A 13,477-nucleotide genomic window follows, 5' to 3' on the forward strand; every position below is an offset into this window, starting at 1 on the left:
TGCACAAAGTGAGATCCATACAGAAACGGATTGTCGAGATCGGTGTGGTAGAACTTGACTGGCCTGCACAGAGCCCTGACTTCAACCCCATAAAACACCTTTGGGATGAATTGGAACGCCGACTGCGAGCCAGGCCTAATCGCCCAACATCAGCGCCCGACCTCCCTAATGCTCCTGTGGCTGAATGGAAGCAAGTCCCCCCAGCAATGTTCCAACATCTAGTGGAAAGCCTTCCCAGAAGAGTGGAGGTTGTTATAGCAGCAAAGGGGGGACCAACTCCATATTAATGGCCATGATTTTGGAATGAGATGTTGGACGAGCAGGTGTCCACATCCTTTTGGCCATGCAGTGTATACTACATCATGTTTTAATAACCAGTCTAACTAGTAGGTGCAGTAGGCAGTGTCTTACAGTGATGACTCTAGTGAAGTCTTCTAGACTGTGGGGAACATCCTTTTTGAAGTTATAAGTCTTGACGGCAACGGCGATGCCAGCACAGTTCACCGCCAGGTCCAGCTTCCCAAACCGCTGCCGGGCCAGCTCCACCGCAGAACGCACATCTGCCTCTGACGTTACCTAGGCAACCAGGACACACAGAGGGGCGGGGTTTAGAAGTTTCCCAAACTGAGCAAAGTACTCCTGAAAGACGAGTAGGGGGTAAAGAGTACCGAGTAGGGGGTAAAGAGTACAGAGTAGGGGGTAAAGAGTAGGGGGTAAAGAGTACAGAGTAGGGGGTAAAGAGTGCAGAGTAGGGGGTAAAGAGTGCAGAGTAGGGGGTAAAGAGTACAGAGTAGGGGGTAAAGAGTACAGAGTAGGGGGTAAAGAGTACAGAGTAGGGGGTAAAGAGTACAGAGTAGGGGGTAAAGAGTACAGAGTAGGGGGTAAAGAGTACAGAGTAGGGGGTAAAGAGTAGGGTGTAAAGAGTAGGGGGTAAAGAGTACAGAGTAGGGGGTAAAGAGTACAGAGTAGGGGGTAAAGAGTACAGAGTAGGGGGTAAAGAGTACAGAGTAGGGGGTAAAGAGTACAGAGTAGGGGGTAAAGAGTACCGAGTAGGGGGTAAAGAGTACAGAGTAGGGGGTAAAGAGTACAGAGTAGGGGGTAAAGAGTACAGAGTAGGGGGTAAAGAGTACAGAGTAGGGGGTAAAGAGTACAGAGTAGGGGGTAAAGAGTACAGAGTAGGGGGTAAAGAGTACAGAGTAGGGGGTAAAGAGTACAGAGTAGGGGGTAAAGAGTACAGAGTAGGGGGTAAAGAGTACAGAGTAGGGGGTAAAGAGTACAGAGTAGGGGGTAAAGAGTACCGAGTAGGGGGTAAAGAGTACCGAGTAGGGGGTAAAGAGTACCGAGTAGGGGGTAAAGAGTACAGAGTAGGGGGTAAAGAGTACCGAGTAGGGGGTAAAGAGTACCGAGTAGGGGGTAAAGAGTACCGAGTAGGGGGTAAAGAGTACAGAGTAGGGGGTAAAGAGTACCGAGTAGGGGGTAAAGAGTACCGAGTAGGGGGTAAAGAGTACCGAGTAGGGGGTAAAGAGTACCGAGTAGGGGGTAAAGAGTACCGAGTAGGGGGTAAAGAGTACCGAGTAGGGGGTAAAGAGTACCGAGTAGGGGGTAAAGAGTACCGAGTAGGGGGTAAAGAGTACCGAGTAGGGGGTAAAGAGTACCGAGTAGGGGGTAAAGAGTACAGAGTAGGGGGTAAAGAGTACAGAGTAGGGGGTAAAGAGTACAGAGTAGGGGGTAAAGAGTACAGAGTAGGGGGTAAAGAGTACAGAGTAGGGGGTAAAGAGTAGGGGGTACAGAGTACAGAGTAGGGGGTAAAGAGTAGGGGGTAAAGAGTACAGAGTAGGGGGTAAAGAGTAGGGGGTAAAGAGTACAGAGTAGGGGGTAAAGAGTAGGGGGTAAAGAGTACAGAGTAGGGGGTAAAGAGTAGGGGGTAAAGAGTACAGAGTAGGGGGTAAAGAGTACCGAGTAGGGGGTAAAGAGTAGGGGGTAAAGAGTAGGGGGTACAGAGTACAGAGTAGGGGGTAAAGAGTAGGGGGTAAAGAGTACAGAGTAGGGGGTAAAGAGTAGGGGGTAAAGAGTACAGAGTAGGGGGTAAAGAGTAGGGGGTACAGAGTACAGAGTAGGGGGTAAAGAGTACAGAGTAGGGGGTAAAGAGTAGGGGGTACAGAGTACAGAGTAGGGGGTAAAGAGTACAGAGTAGGGGGTAAAGAGTACCGAGTAGGGGGTAAAGAGTACAGAGTAGGGGGTAAATAGTACAGAGTAGGGGGTAAAGAGTAGGGGGTACAGAGTAGGGGGTAAAGAGTAGGGGGTAAAGAGTACAGAGTAGGGGGTAAAGAGTACAGAGTAGGGGGTAAAGAGTACCGAGTAGGGGGTAAAGAGTACCGAGTAGGGGGTAAAGAGTACCGAGTAGGGGGTAAAGAGTACCGAGTAGGGGGTAAAGAGTAGGGGGTACAGAGTAGGGATAAACAGTAGAGTAGGGGGCAGGGAGTACAGAGTGGGGGGGGGAGAATAAGGGGTGAAGAACAGGGGGTAAAGAGTAGGGGGTAAAGAGCAGGGGGTAAAGAGTACAGAGTAGGGGGTAAAGAGTACAGAGTAGGGGGTAAAGAGTACAGAGTAGGGGGTAAAGAGTACAGAGTAGGGGGTAAAGAGTACAGAGTAGGGGGTAAAGAGTACAGAGTAGGGGGTAAAGAGTACAGAGTAGGGGGTAAAGAGTACAGAGTAGGGGGTAAAGAGTACAGAGTAGGGGGTAAAGAGTACCGAGTAGGGGGTAAAGAGTACAGAGTAGGGGGTAAAGAGTACAGAGTAGGGGGTAAAGAGTACAGAGTAGGGGGTAAAGAGTACAGAGTAGGGGGTAAAGAGTAGGGGGTACAGAGTACAGAGTAGGGGGTAAAGAGTAGGGGGTAAAGAGTACAGAGTAGGGGGTAAAGAGTAGGGGGTAAAGAGTACAGAGTAGGGGGTAAAGAGTAGGGGGTAAAGAGTACAGAGTAGGGGGTAAAGAGTAGGGGGTAAAGAGTACAGAGTAGGGGGTAAAGAGTACAGAGTAGGGGGTAAAGAGTACAGAGTAGGGGGTAAAGAGTACCGAGTAGGGGGTAAAGAGTACAGAGCAGGGGGTAAAGAGTACAGAGCAGGGGGTAACGAGTACAGAGTAGGGGGTAAAGAGTAGGGTGTAAAGAGTAGGGGGTAAAGAGTACCGAGTAAAGAGTACCGAGTAGGGGGTAAAGAGTACAGAGTAGGGGGTAAAGAGTACAGAGTAGGGGGTAAAGAGTACAGAGTAGGGGGTAAAGAGTACAGAGTAGGGGGTAAAGAGTACAGAGTAGGGGGTAAAGAGTACAGAGTAGGGGGTAAAGAGTACAGAGTAGGGGGTAAAGAGTACAGAGTAGGGGGTAAAGAGTAGGGGGTACAGAGTAGGGGGTAAAGAGTAGGGGGTAAAGAGTACAGAGTAGGGGGTAAAGAGTACCGAGTAGGGGGTAAAGAGTACCGAGTAGGGGGTAAAGAGTACCGAGTAGGGGGTAAAGAGTACCGAGTAGGGGGTAAAGAGTACCGAGTAGGGGGTAAAGAGTACCGAGTAGGGGGTAAAGAGTACCGAGTAGGGGGTAAAGAGTACAGAGCAGGGGGTAAAGAGTACCGAGTAGGGGGTAAAGAGTACCGAGTAGGGGGTAAAGAGTACCGAGTAGGGGGTAAAGAGTACCGAGTAGGGGGTAAAGAGTACCGAGTAGGGGGTAAAGAGTACCGAGTAGGGGGTAAAGAGTACCGAGTAGGGGGTAAAGAGTACCGAGTAGGGGGTAAAGAGTAGGGGGTACAGAGTAGGGATAAACAGTAGAGTAGGGGGCAGGGAGTACAGAGTGGGGGGGGGAGAATAAGGGGTGAAGAACAGGGGGTAAAGAGTAGGGGGTAAAGAGCAGGGGGTAAAGAGCAGGGGGTACAGAGTACAGAGTAGGGGGTAAAGAGTACCGAGTAGGGGGTAAAGAGTACAGAGTAGGGGGTAAAGAGTACAGAGTAGGGGGTAAAGAGTACAGAGTAGGGGGTAAAGAGTACAGAGTAGGGGGTAAAGAGTACAGAGTAGGGGGTAAAGAGTACCGAGTAGGGGGTAAAGAGTACAGAGCAGGGGGTAAAGAGTACAGAGCAGGGGGTAAAGAGTACCGAGTAGGGGGTAAAGAGTACAGAGTAGGGGGTAAAGAGTACCGAGTAGGGGGTAAAGAGTACCGAGTAGGGGGTAAAGAGTACCGAGTAGGGGGTAAAGAGTACAGAGTAGGGGGTAAAGAGTACAGAGTAGGGGGTAAAGAGTACAGAGTAGGGGGTAAAGAGTACAGAGTAGGGGGTAAAGAGTACAGAGTAGGGGGTAAAGCGTACCGAGTAGGGGGTAAAAGGTAAAGAGTAGGGGGTAAAGAGTACAGAGCAGGGGGTAAAGAGTAGGGGGTACAGAGTACAGAGCAGGGGGTAAAGAGTAGGGGGTACAGAGTAGGGGGTAAAAGGTAAAGAGTAGGGGGTACAGAGTACAGAGCAGGGGGTAAAGAGTAGTGGGTACAGAGTAGGGGGTAAAAGGTAAAGAGTAGGGGGTAAAGAGTAGGGGGTAAAAGGTAAAGAGCAGGGGGTACAGAGTAGGGGGTAAAAGGTAAAGAGCAGGGGGTAAAGAGCAGGGGGTAAAGAGCAGGGGGTAAAGAGCAGGGGGTAAAAGGTAAATAGCAGGGGGTAAAGAGTAGGGGGTAAAGAGCAGGGGGTAAAGAGCAGGGGGTAAAGAGCAGGGGGTAAAGGGTAAAGAGCAGGGGGTAAAGAGCGGGGGGTAAAGAGCAGGGGGTAAAGAGTAGGGGGTAAAGAGCAGGGGGTAAAAGGTAAATAGCAGGGGGTAAAGAGTAGGGGGTAAAAGGTAAAGAGTAGGGGGTAAAGAGCAGGGGGTAAAAGGTAAAGAGTAGGGGGTAAAGAGCAGGGGTTAAAGAGCAGGGGGTAAAAGGTAAAGAGTAGGGGGTAAAGAGTAGGGGGTAAAGAGTAGGGGGTAAAGAGTAGGGGTTAAAGAGCAGGGGGTAAAAGGTAAAGAGTAGGGGGTAAGGAGTAGGGGGTAAAGAGCAGGGGTTAAAGAGCAGGGGTTAAAGAGCAGGGGTTAAAGAGCAGGGGTTAAAGAGCAGGGGTTAAAGAGTAGGGGGTAAAGAGTAGGGGGTAAAAGGTAAAGAGCAGGGGGTAAAAGGTAAAGAGTAGGGGGTAAAGAGTAGGGGGTAAAGAGCAGGGGGTAAAAGGTAAAGAGTAGGGGGTAAAGAGCAGGGGGTAAAGAGCAGGGGGTAAAGAGTAGGGGGTAAAGAGCAGGGGGTAAAAGGTAAAGAGCAGGGGGTAAAGAGCAGGGGGTAAAGAGTAGGGGTTAAAGAGCAGGGGGTAAAAGGTAAAGAGCAGGGGGTAAAGAGTAGGGGGTAAAGAGTAGGGGGTAAAGAGTAGGGGGTAAAGAGCAGGGGGTAAAAGGTAAAGAGCAGGGGGTAAAGAGTAGGGGGTAAAGAGCAGGGGTTAAAAGGTAAAGAGCAGGGGGTAAAGAGTAGGGGTTAAAGAGCAGGGGGTAAAGAGCAGGGGTTAAAGAGCAGGGGGTAAAGAGCAGGGGGTAAAGAGTAGGGGGTAAAAGGTAAAGAGCAGGGGGTAAAGAGCAGGGGGTAAAGAGTAGGGGGTAAAGAGCAGGGGGTAAAGAGCAGGGGGTAAAGAGCAGGGGGTAAAGAGCAGGGGGTAAAGAGTAGGTGGTAAAGAGCAGGGGTTAAAAGGTAAAGAGTAGGGGGTAAAGAGCAGGGGGTAAAGAGTAGGGGTTAAAGAGCAGGGGGTAAAAGGTAAAGAGCAGGGGGTAAAGAGTATGGGGTAAAGAGCAGGGGGTAAAGAGCAAGGGGTAAAGAGTAGGGGGTAAAGAGCAGGGGTTAAAGAGCAGGGGGTAAAAGGTAAAGAGTAGGGGGTAAAAGGTAAAGAGTAGGGGGTAAAGAGCAGGGGGTAAAGAGCAGGGGGTAAAGAGCAGGGGGTAAAGAGCAGGGGGTAAAGAGCAGGGGGGAAAGAGCAGGGGGGAAAGAGCAGGGATTAAAGAGCAGGGGGTAAAGAGTAGGGGGTAAAAGGTAAAGAGTAGGGGGTAAAGAGCAGGGGGTAAAGAGTAGGGGGTAAAGAGCAGGGGGTAAAGAGTAGGGGGTAAAGAGCAGGGGGTAAAGAGTAGGGGGTAAAGAGCAGGGGTTAAAGAGCAGGGGGTAAAAGGTAAAGAGTAGGGGGTAAAGAGCAGGGGGTAAAAGGTAAAGAGTAGGGGGTAAAATGTAAAGAGTAGGGGGTAAAAGGTCAAGAGTAGGGGGTAAAAGGTCAAGAGTAGGGGGTAAAAGGTAAAGAGCAGGGGGTAAAGAGTATGGGGTAAAGAGCAGGGGGTAAAGAGCAGGGGGTAAAGAGTAGGGGGTAAAGAGCAGGGGTTAAAGAGCAGGGGGTAAAAGGTAAAGAGTAGGGGGTAAAGAGTAGGGGGTAAAAGGTAAAGAGTAGGGGGTAAAGAGCAGGGGGTAAAGAGTAGGGGGTAAAGAGCAGGGGGTAAAGAGCAGGGGGTAAAGAGCAGGGGGTAAAGAGCAGGGGGGAAAGAGCAGGGATTAAAGAGCAGGGGGTAAAGAGTAGGGGGTAAAGAGTAGGGGGTAAAAGGTAAAGAGTAGGGGGTAAAGAGCAGGGGGTAAAGAGTAGGGGGTAAAGAGCAGGGGGTAAAGAGTAGGGGGTAAAGAGCAGGGGGTAAAGAGTAGGGGGTAAAGAGCAGGGGTTAAAGAGCAGGGGGTAAAAGGTAAAGAGTAGGGGGTAAAGAGCAGGGGGTAAAAGGTAAAGAGTAGGGGGTAAAATGTAAAGAGTAGGGGGTAAAAGGTCAAGAGTAGGGGGTAAAAGGTCAAGAGTAGGGGGTAAAAGGTAAAGAGTAGGGGGTAAAGAGCAGGGGGTAAAAGGTAAAGAGTAGGGGGTAAAGAGCAGGGGGTAAAAGGTAAAGAGTAGGGGGTAAAATGTAAAGAGTAGGGGGTAAAAGGTCAAGAGTAGGGGGTAAAGAGTACAGAGTAGGGGGTAAAGAGTAGGGGAGAGAAAGAGATTTGGGTTAGAGCTAGGGTTATGGCAGGGCTAGGGTTATGACAGGGCTAGGGTTATGACAGAGCCAGGGTTATGACAGGGTTATGACAGGGCTAGGGTTATGACAGGGCCAGGGTTATGCTAGGGTTATGACAGGGCTAGTGTTATGACAGGGCTAGGGTTATGACAGGGCCAGGGTTATGCTAGGGTTATGACAGGGCTAGGGTTATGCTAGGGTTATGACAGGGCCAGGGTTATGACAGGGCCAGGGTTATGACAGAGCTAGGGTTATGACAGGGCTAGGGTTATGACAGGGCTAGGGTTATGGCAGGGCTAGGGTTATGACAGAGCTAGGGTTATGACAGGGCTAGGGTTATGACAGGGCTAGGGTTATGACAGGGTTATGACAGGGCTAGGGTTATGACAGGGCTAGGGTTATGACAGGGCTAGGGTTATGACAGGGCTAGGGTTATGACAGAGCCAGGGTTATGACAGAGCTAGGGTTATGACAGGGTTATGACAGAGCTAGGGTTATGACAGGGCTAGGGTTATGACAGGGCTAGGGTTATGACAGAGCTAGGGTTATGACAGGGCTAGGGTTATGACAGGGCTAGGGTTATGACAGGGCTAGGGTTATGACAGGGCTAGGGTTATGACAGGGCTAGGGTTATGACAGGGCTAGTGTTATGGCAGGGCTAGGGTTATGACAGGGCTAGGGTTATGACAGGGTTATGACAGGGCCAGGGTTATGACAGGGCCAGGGTTATGACAGGGCCAGGGTTATGACAGGGCCAGGGTTATGACAGGGCCAGGGTTATGCTAGGGTTATGACAGGGCTAGGGTTATGACAGGGCTAGGGTTATGACAGAGCTAGGGTTATGACAGAGCTAGGGTTATGACAGAGCCAGGGTTATGACAGGGCTAGGGTTATGCTAGGGTTATGACAGGGCTAGGGTTATGACAGGGCTAGGGTTATGACAGAGCTAGGGTTATGGCAGGGCCAGGGTTATGACAGGGCTAGGGTTATGACAGAGATTTGGGTTAGGAGCAATGTTCCCTCTAATTTCTTGGGAGACTGAGCAAATTTTAAGTCTTGTGAGCGGAAACTTGAACATTGTGAGAATTTTGTGCAACTTCCAGCGCACGTTTTTCCAGTGAACACTGAGTCTGAACCTTGACAGTTTTAGACAGTAGCCAACAGGCTGTATCCTGACAGTTTTAGACAGTAGCCAACAGGCTGTATCCTGACAGTTTTAGACAGTAGCCAACAGGCTGTATCCTGACAGTTTTAGACAGTAGCCAACAGGCTGTACCCTGACAGTTTTAGACAGTAGCCAACAGGCTGTACCCTGACAGTTTTAGACAGTAGCCAACAGGCTGTATCCTGACAGTTTTAGACAGTAGCCAACAGGCTGTACCCTGACAGTTTTAGACAGTAGCCAACAGGCTGTATCCTGACAGTTTTAGACAGTAGCCAACAGGCTGTACCCTGACAGTTTTAGACAGTAGCCAACAGGCTGTATCCTGACAGTTTTAGACAGTAGCCAACAGGCTGTACCCTGACAGTTTTAGACAGTAGCCAACAGGCTGTATCCTGACAGTTTTAGACAGTAGCCAACAGGCTGTATCCTGACAGTTTTAGACAGTAGCCAACAGGCTGTACCCTGACAGTTTTAGACAGTAGCCAACAGGCTGTACCCTGACAGTTTTAGACAGTAGCCAACAGGCTGAACCCTGACAGTTTTAGACAGTATCCAACAGGCTGTATACTCCACAGAACAGCGCCGGGAAGATGGCTGCCGTTTTACAGCCCTCTAACCAATTGTACTATTATGTGTGTTTTTCCGCGTTATTTGTAATTTATTTTGTACATAATGTTTCTGCCATCGTCTCTTATAACCAAAAAGAGCTTCTGGATATCAGGACAGCGATTACTCACCTCGCATTGGACGAAGATTTTTTCTTCAACGAGGCGGTCGCGAAGGATATCCTACAGACACCCGACAAGGCCCAGATCCCCGTCATTCGCGTGAGGAAGAGACGGAGATATCGCGGACGCAGATCCGGGTGCCTTGTAAGGATCCGACGGCGAGCGAGTAAACTGCCTCTCCCATCAATCCTACTAGCCAACGTTCAATCTTTTGAGAATAAAATGGACGAGTTAAGATTACGGTTATCCTACCAACGGGACATTAAAAACTGTAATATGTTTCACAGAGTCGTGGCTGAACGACAACAATGATAACATTCAGCTAGCAGGCTATACGCTACATCGGCAGGACAGAACGTCTGACTCTGGTAAGACAAGGGGCGGCGGTCTGTGTATATTTGTAAACAACAGCTGGTGCACAAAATCAAATACTAAGGAAGTCTCGAGGTTTTGCTCGCCTGAGGTAGAGTATCTTATGATAAGCTGTAGACCACACTATTTACCAAGAGAGTTTTCATCTATATTTTTCATAGCTGTCTATTTACCACCACAAACCAATGCTGGCATTAAGATTGCACTGAATGAGTTGTACAAGGCCATTAATAAACAGGAAAACGCTCATCCAGATGCAGCGCTCCTAGTGGCCGGGGACTTTAATGCAGGGAAACTTAAATCCGTTCTACCTAATTTCTACCAGCATGTTAAATGTGCAACCAGAGGGAAAAAAACTCTAGACCACCTTTACTTCACACACAGAGACGCATACAAAGCTCTCCCTCGCCCTCCATTTGGAAAATCTGACCATAACTCTATCCTCCTGATTCCTGCTTATAAGCAAAAACTGAAGCAGGAAGCACCAGTGATTCGGTTAATAAAAAAGTGGTCAGATGACGCAGATGCTAAGCTACAGGACTGTTTTGCTAGCACAGACTGGAACATGTTCCGGGATTCTTCAGACAGCATTGAGGAGTACACCACATCAGTCACTGGCTTCATCAATAAGTGCATCGATGATGTCGTCCCCACAGTGACCGTACATACATACCCCAACCAGAAGCCATGGATTACAGGAAACATCCGCACTGAGCTAAAGGGTAGAGCTGCCGCTTTCAAGGAACGGGACTCTAACCCGGACGCTTATAAGAAATCCCGCTATGACCTCCGACGAACCATCAAACAGGCAAAGAGTCAATACAGGACTAAGATTGAATCATACTACACTGGCTCTGACGCTCGTCGGATGTGGCAGGGCTTGAAAACTATTACAGACTACAGAGGGAAGCACAGCCGCGAGCTGCCCAGTGACACAAGCCTACCAGACGAGCTAAACCACTTCTATGCTCGCTTCGAGGCAAGCAACACTGAAGCATGCATGAGAGCACCAGCTGTTCCGGATGACTATGTGATCACGCTCTCCGTAGCCGATGTGAGTAAGACTTTTAAGCAGGTCAACATTCACAAGGCCGCAGGGCCAGACGGATTACCAGGACGTGTACTCCGAGCATGTGCTGACCAACTGGCAAGTGTCTTCACTGACATTTTCAACATGTCCCTGACTGAGTCTGTAATACCAACATGTTTCAAGCAGACCACCATAGTCCCCGTGCCCAAGAACTCTAAGATAACCTGCCTAAATGACTACCGACCCGTAGCACTGACGTCTGTAGCCATGAAGTGCTTTGAAAGACTGGTCATGGCTCACATCAACAGCATAATCCCAGAAACCCTAGACCCACTCCAATTTGCATACCGCCCCAACAGATCTACAGATGATGCAATCTCTATCGCACTCCACACTGCCCTTTCCCACCTGGACAAGAGGAACACCTACGTGAGAATGCTATTCATTGACTACAGCTCAGCATTCAACACCATAGTGCCCTCTAAGCTCATCACTAAGCTAAGGATCCTGGGACTAAACACCTCCCTCTGCAACTGGATCCTGGACTTCCTGATGGGCCGCCCCCAGGTGGTAAGGGTAGGTAACAACACATCTGCCACACTGATCCTCAACACGGGGGCCCCTCAGGGGTGCGTGCTCAGTCCCCTCCTGTACTCTCTGTTCACCCATGACTGCATGGCCAGGCACGACTCCAACACCATCATTAAGTTTGCCGACGACACAACAGTGGTAGGCCTGATCACCGACAACGATGAGACAGCCTATAGGGAGGAGGTCAGAGATCTGGCCGTGTGGTGCCAGGACAACAACCTCTCCCTCAACGTGACCAAGACAAAGGAGATGATTGTGGACTACAGGAAAAAAAAGAGGACTGAGCACGCCCCCATTCTCATCGACGGGGCTGTAGTGGAACAGGTTGAGAGCTTCAAGTTCCTTGGTGTCCACATCACCAACGAACTATCATGGTCCAAACACACCAAGACAGTCGTGAAGAGGGCACGACAAAGCCTATTCCCCCTCAGGAGACTAAAAAGATTTGGCATGGGTCCTCAGATCCTCAAAAAATTCTACAGCTGCACCATCGAGAGCATCCTGACTGGTTGCATCACCGCCTGGTATGGCAACTGCTTGGCCTCTGACCGCAAGGCACTACAGAGGGTAGTGCGTACGGCACAGTACATCACTGGGGCAAAGCTCCCTGCCATTCAGGACCTCTATACCAGGCGGTGTCAGAGGAAGGCCCTCAAAATTGTCAAAGACTCCAGCCACCCTAGTCATAGACTGTTCTCTCTGCTACCGCACGGCAAGCGGTACCGGAGTGCCAAGTCTAGGTCCAAAAGACTTCTCAACAGCTTCTACCCCCAAGCCATAAGACTCCTGAACAGCTAATCATGGCTACCCGGACTATTTGCACTGCCCCCCCACCCCATCCTTTTTACGTTGCTGCTACTCTGTTAAGTATTTATGCATAGTCACTTTAACTCTACCCACATGTACATATTACCTCAACTACCTCAACTAGCCGGTGCCCCCGCACATTGACTCTGCAACGGTACCCCCCTGTATATATAGCCTCCCTACTGTCACTTTATTTTACTGTATATATAGCCTCCCTACTGTCACTTTATTTTACTTCTGCTCTTTTTTTGTTGTTGTTTTATTCTTACTTTTTTTTGTTTAAAATAAATGCACTGTTGGTTAAGGGCTGTAAGTAAGCATTTCACTGTAATGTCTGCACCTGTTGTATTCGGCGCATGTGACCAATAAAATTTGATTTGATTTGACAGTTTTAGACAGTAGCCAACAGGCTGTATCCTGACAGTTTTAGACAGTAGCCAACAGGCTGTACCCTGACAGTTTTAGACAGTAGCCAACAGGCTGTACCCTGACAGTTTTAGACAGTAGCCAACAGGCTGTATCCTGACAGTGTTAGACAGTAGCCAACAGGCTGTACCCTGACAGTTTTAGACAGTAGCCAACAGGCTGTATCCTGACAGTTTTAGACAGTAGCCAACAGGCTGTATCCTGACAGTTTTAGACAGTAGCCAACAGGCTGTATCCTGACAGTTTTAGACAGTAGCCAACAGGCTGTATCCTGACAGTTTTAGACAGTAGCCAACAGGCTGTATCCTGACAGTTTTAGACAGTAGCCAACAGGCTGTATCCTGACAGTTTTAGACAGTAGCCAACAGGCTGTACCCTGACAGTTTTAGACAGTAGCCAACAGGCTGTACCCTGACAGTTTTAGACAGTAGCCAACAGGCTGTACCCTGACAGTTTTAGACAGTAGCCAACAGGCTGTATCCTGACAGTTTTAGACAGTAGCCAACAGGCTGTATCCTGACAGTTTTAGACAGTAGCCAACAGGCTGTATCCTGACAGTTTTAGACAGTAGCCAACAGGCTGTATCCTGACAGTTTTAGACAGTAGCCAACAGGCTGTATCCTGACAGTGTTAGACAGTAGCCAACAGGCTGTACCCTGACAGTTTTAGACAGTAGCCAACAGGCTGTATCCTGACAGTTTTAGACAGTAGCCAACAGGCTGTATCCTGACAGTTTTAGACAGTAGCCAACAGGCTGTATCCTGACAGTTTTAGACAGTAGCCAACAGGCTGTACCCTGACAGTTTTAGACAGTAGCCAACAGGCTGTACCCTGACAGTTTTAGACAGTAGCCAACAGGCTGTATCCTGACAGTTTTAGACAGTAGCCAACAGGCTGTATCCTGACAGTTTTAGACAGTAGCCAACAGGCTGTATCCTGACAGTTTTAGACAGTAGCCAACAGGCTGTATCCTGACAGTTTTAGACAGTAGCCAACATCCTGACAGTTTTAGACAGTAGCCAACAGGCTGTATCCTGACAGTTTTAGACAGTAGCCAACAGGCTGTACCCTGACAGTTTTAGACAGTAGCCAACAGGCTGTATCCTGACAGTTTTAGACAGTAGCCAACAGGCTGTACCCTGACAGTTTTAGACAGTAGCCAACAGGCTGTACCCTGACAGTTTTAGACAGTAGCCAACAGGCTGTATCCTGACAGTTTTAGACAGTAGCCAACAGGCTGTACCCTGACAGTTTTAGACAGTAGCCAACAGGCTGTATCCTGACAGTTTTAGACAGTAGCCAAC

The 13,477-nt window shown here is 49.2% G+C and overlaps 1 protein-coding gene across 1 annotated transcript in view; it reads right to left on the reverse strand.

The window, feature by feature from the left end:
* Positions 1–13,477, reverse strand: part of LOC311150201 (3-hydroxyacyl-CoA dehydrogenase type-2-like) — a 36,421-nt gene that overhangs the window by 10,786 nt on the left and 12,158 nt on the right. Inside the window, exon 3 of the mRNA XM_084187543.1 lies at positions 412–576. Coding sequence (XP_084043669.1) covers positions 412–576 — 165 coding nt within the window. The remainder of the gene's footprint in view (positions 1–411; positions 577–13,477) is intronic.

The sequence above is a fragment of the Coregonus lavaretus genome (genome assembly GCF_964263955.1).
Source record: "Coregonus lavaretus genome assembly, chromosome: 22".
Lineage (NCBI taxonomy): Eukaryota > Metazoa > Chordata > Actinopteri > Salmoniformes > Salmonidae > Coregonus > Coregonus lavaretus.